Raw genomic sequence first — 3,591 nt, 5'->3', positions numbered from 1 at the left:
GATTTAATGTTTAAAGGTTTTAAACTAAGATTAATTTAGATTTAATCCATTTGTTAAACTCTGCCCCCTGCTGGTGGAAATGAAGAAGTGCATCTTAACTAAAGTGATTTTAGTGTTTCTCTCATCAGAAAACTGGATTTAAATGTTTATAGATTGTTCTTTTAAATAAACATATCTAGAAATAAAGTTTAATTTGTTTAAAATGATTAGGAGGCGCCACAGTAACATGTTTCTTATTGGTGGGAGGTCACATGACCAGAAAATACTGATTTTCACTTTACCTGAACCAAGACACATAAGATGTTCTGAAAACATTAGTTTTTCATWTTATATAATATTAGTTTTGTTTGGGTGAGCTCATTAATGTCTACATTCATAAAACTGGTGTTAACATAAACAGAAAAGGTGCTTCAATATGTAACTGTGCAAAAATATAAAGTTTAAATTGTTTTATCCTTTAATCTGCAGGAAACATTAAAACTTCCCTGCTCTGTGGAAACGCTAACAATGAACCAATCAGCAGCTCATATTTCCTGCTGATGTAAATCAAAACTCCTCGTGTCTATTTTTGTCTAATATCTGGTCATGGCAGCTGGTCTCCATGGTAACAGCATCCCTGACGGCGGCCAGAGCGTTGAGGAAACGTAACCCGGCGGCGATGAGTCAGGATCATTAAACACAGCGGCAGAGTTTAATTCTTCAGAGGAAAAGAAATGATCCTGTACCTGCAGAGATCCTGTGGCTCTTACAAAATAAAAGTCATTCCTTCGACAGTTTAATGACTTCCTGTTTGTGTTTAACACAATAAAAGACCTGTTAAAACTCCTCAGATCTGCTCACAAACATCGTTCCTCCTCAGAGAAACAAACTGGCATGCTTTTATTCTGAAAGGATTCTTCCAGTAACGGTTTTATCTGACGTGTTCCTGCACAGGATGTGATGTCGTCACGAGTTTCTGACGTTTGATTTTCTGTGCAAAATTAATTCCCTTTTTCTTTAAATTTATTTAAYTTTTAAAGTGAAAAGTTTTATTATAAACAACTTCCTGTTTCTGTTTGTTGTTAAAAAAGTGTTTCAGAGAAAATAAACAACATTTCAAAAATAACTTTTTCTTTCAAAATAGAAAAATAGAAAGTTTTTCCCCTTATAGACATCTGACCTTTACTTTGAAAATCTGCGGTGCGTTTCCTGTTTAGCTCTCGCCGTCGCTCTCCTGCAGGTTCTGTTGGACCAGAAACTCTCTGATGGTCAGCTGAGTGTCAGGCTCCGCCCCCTGGCCCTGCAGAAGCTCCTCCCACTGCGTCTTGTCTCTTCCTGTCTGCCACGACAGCCGGATCATCGCCCGGAGCAACGGCAGCAGGAGCGGGTGGGGGCCGTCCGGCTGCYGTGGGAGGGGCTTATTGATCAGAACGCAGAGGGCGTGGTCACAGTGGTCCCGAGCCTCCTCCAGCTGCTCCGCCTCCTGGAAGCAGTACAGCAGCCCCACCGTGGTGAAGAACCAATGAGGAGAGGCCGGGGGCGAGGTCTGGTTGCCGTGGTTACAGGCCCAGCCCAGTTTGAGCTGGAGTCTCTTGGCGTTGAGCAGCGGCCCCAGCGCCTCCTGGAAACGCCCCGCCCTCCAGAAGAGAATAACAAAACAAAACCTGAAGTTCAGGTTTATTGTCTACCTGAGGGGGCGGAGTCACAAACCTGTTACCTGATGAGCAGCTGCCCCTCCTCCAGGTCGCTCAGGTAGAAGAAGCGGCGGATGCTGGGCGCCGCCCCCAGGACGGGCAGGGAGCACAGGTGGGACAGGTACTGCTCGAAGGCCCGGCTGCGCCTGGCGATGGTCTCAGCCGTGAAGTTCCTGCGCAGCTTCTTACCTGCGGACATCAGAAGCAGGTGAGCTCAGCCAGGTGTTCCAACGCCACGCCGGCYCCAGACGGCTGCTTACGGGGGAAGGAGACGCGCTCCATGTGGTCGGCGTGGTTCCGGCGCAGCGTGGCGTGGAGGCGCTGGAAGTCCGAGTAGCGGCGGGTGATGACAGCGGGGGTCTTATCGCTGCCGCCGGCCTGGATGACGTGGATGGTGTAGAGCTGGAGAGACGGGTCAGAGGTCACAGGTCAGAGGTCGGATGTCAAAGGTCAGAGGTCAAAGGTCAGAAGTCAAAGGTCAGAAGTCAAAGGTCAAAGGTCAGAGGTCAAAGGTCAGAAGTCACAGGTCAGAGGTCACAGGTCAAAGGTCAGAGGTCAGAGTTCACAGGTCAGAGCTCACAGGTCAGAGGTCACAGGTCAGAGGTCAGAGCTCACAGGTCAGAGTTCACAGGTCAGAGGTCACAGGTCAGAGGTCAGAGCTCACAGGTCACAGGTCAGAGCTCACAGGTCAGAGTTCACAGGTCAGAGGTCACAGGTCAGAGTTCACAGGTCAGAGGTCACAGGTCAGAAATCACAGGTCACAGGTCAGAGGTCAAAGGTCAGAGGTCAGAGCTCACAGGTCAGAGGTCAGAGCTCACAGGTCAGAGGTCACAGGTCAGAGGTCACAGGTCAGAGGTCAACAGAAGCCCTGGAGGATTCTAGCAGGGCTCAAACTAACCATTATTTTAATCACTGATTAATCTGTCGATTCTTTTTTCAATAGATTAATCGGTCAAATCATTAAAACGTTTAATTACATGACGAGACGTATAAATGGATAATGAATTTAATTTTTAACACTTTAAGTGTTTTTATGGACTCTGTCGACCCGTTGTTGGTTCTGGGAACACGCACCACGTATTTGGAGGTACCYTCCTGGACCGCGCTGGCGTCCGTCACCTCGAACAACAACCCGTCCGGCTGTCGCCTCCCGCCGTGCAGCGGACCGCCCCCGCTGAGGCCCCGCAGACGAGTCAGCAGAGAGGAGGGGGCGGGGCCTACAGGGGACACGCCTCCTGGACTGGTATCTGAACAGAACAAACAGAACCATCATCCAGAACCGTCAGGTCCAGCCTGAACGCAACCGGGTCAACAAGGAACCGGAACCAGACCAAACCGTCCCACCTGTGCTGCTGGGCCCCTCCTCCATCGAGTCGCTGTCCCGCCCCTCGGCGCCGTCCTCCGACCCGCCCGCTCCGGTGTCGAAGCTCAGCGTGCCCCCCAGCCGCTCACTCACACACTCCTCCTCCTCCTCAAGCTCCGCCTCCCACCTGTCCTGACTGAAGCCCTCCACTTCCTGTTCGCCGCCGCCCACTTCCTGTTCTTGTCCCACCGCCGCMCCATCCTTAAAGAGCGAGCGCTTCAGACGGTCCAGAAACCGGGACGCCATGCCGCCGCCTAGGAGGAACCAAGAGACCATTAGAACCAGTCCAGATCCCTGCAGGTCCTGGTTCTGGTGTCCCTGCAGGTCCTGGTTCTGGTGTCCCTGCAGGTCCTGGTTCTGGTCTCCCTGCAGGTCCTGGTTCTGGTGTCCCTGCAGGTCCTGGTTCTGGTCTCCCTGCAGGTCTCTGTATTATTAACAGATGGTTTCCATTAACAGAAGCGGTCCGTCCTGAAACCAGATCCGGGTCAGCCTGTTGAGATGTGGGTCAGAGGGTAACAGTTCATCCTTAACCAGAACCAGCAGAGTCCAGGTTCT

The 3,591-nt window shown here is 50.6% G+C and overlaps 1 protein-coding gene across 3 annotated transcripts in view; it reads right to left on the bottom strand.

The window, feature by feature from the left end:
* Positions 1-1,135: 1,135 nt before the first annotated feature.
* The window catches only part of snx21 (sorting nexin family member 21), a 3,264-nt gene continuing 808 nt past the window's right edge, over positions 1,136-3,591 (bottom strand). The window contains exons 2-6 of one of the 3 annotated variants that reach the window (XM_014027925.1): positions 3,018-3,526; positions 2,748-2,920; positions 1,934-2,075; positions 1,697-1,862; positions 1,136-1,616 (exon numbers count right to left, since the gene is read on the bottom strand). In XM_014027925.1, the coding sequence (XP_013883379.1) occupies positions 1,193-1,616; positions 1,697-1,862; positions 1,934-2,075; positions 2,748-2,920; positions 3,018-3,312 (1,200 nt within the window). In that variant the 5' untranslated portion in view covers positions 3,313-3,526 and the 3' untranslated portion in view covers positions 1,136-1,192. The remainder of the gene's footprint in view (positions 1,617-1,696; positions 1,863-1,933; positions 2,076-2,747; positions 2,921-3,017; positions 3,527-3,591) is intronic. The other 2 variants (XM_014027926.1, XM_014027927.1) reach the window with 2 other exon arrangements.

This window comes from Austrofundulus limnaeus, unplaced genomic scaffold (genome assembly GCF_001266775.1).
Source record: "Austrofundulus limnaeus strain Quisiro unplaced genomic scaffold, Austrofundulus_limnaeus-1.0 Scaffold700, whole genome shotgun sequence".
Classification (NCBI taxonomy): domain Eukaryota; kingdom Metazoa; phylum Chordata; class Actinopteri; order Cyprinodontiformes; family Rivulidae; genus Austrofundulus; species Austrofundulus limnaeus.
The sequence above is the reverse complement of the archived record's forward strand: the minus strand, read 5'-3'. Positions and strand labels throughout refer to the sequence as shown.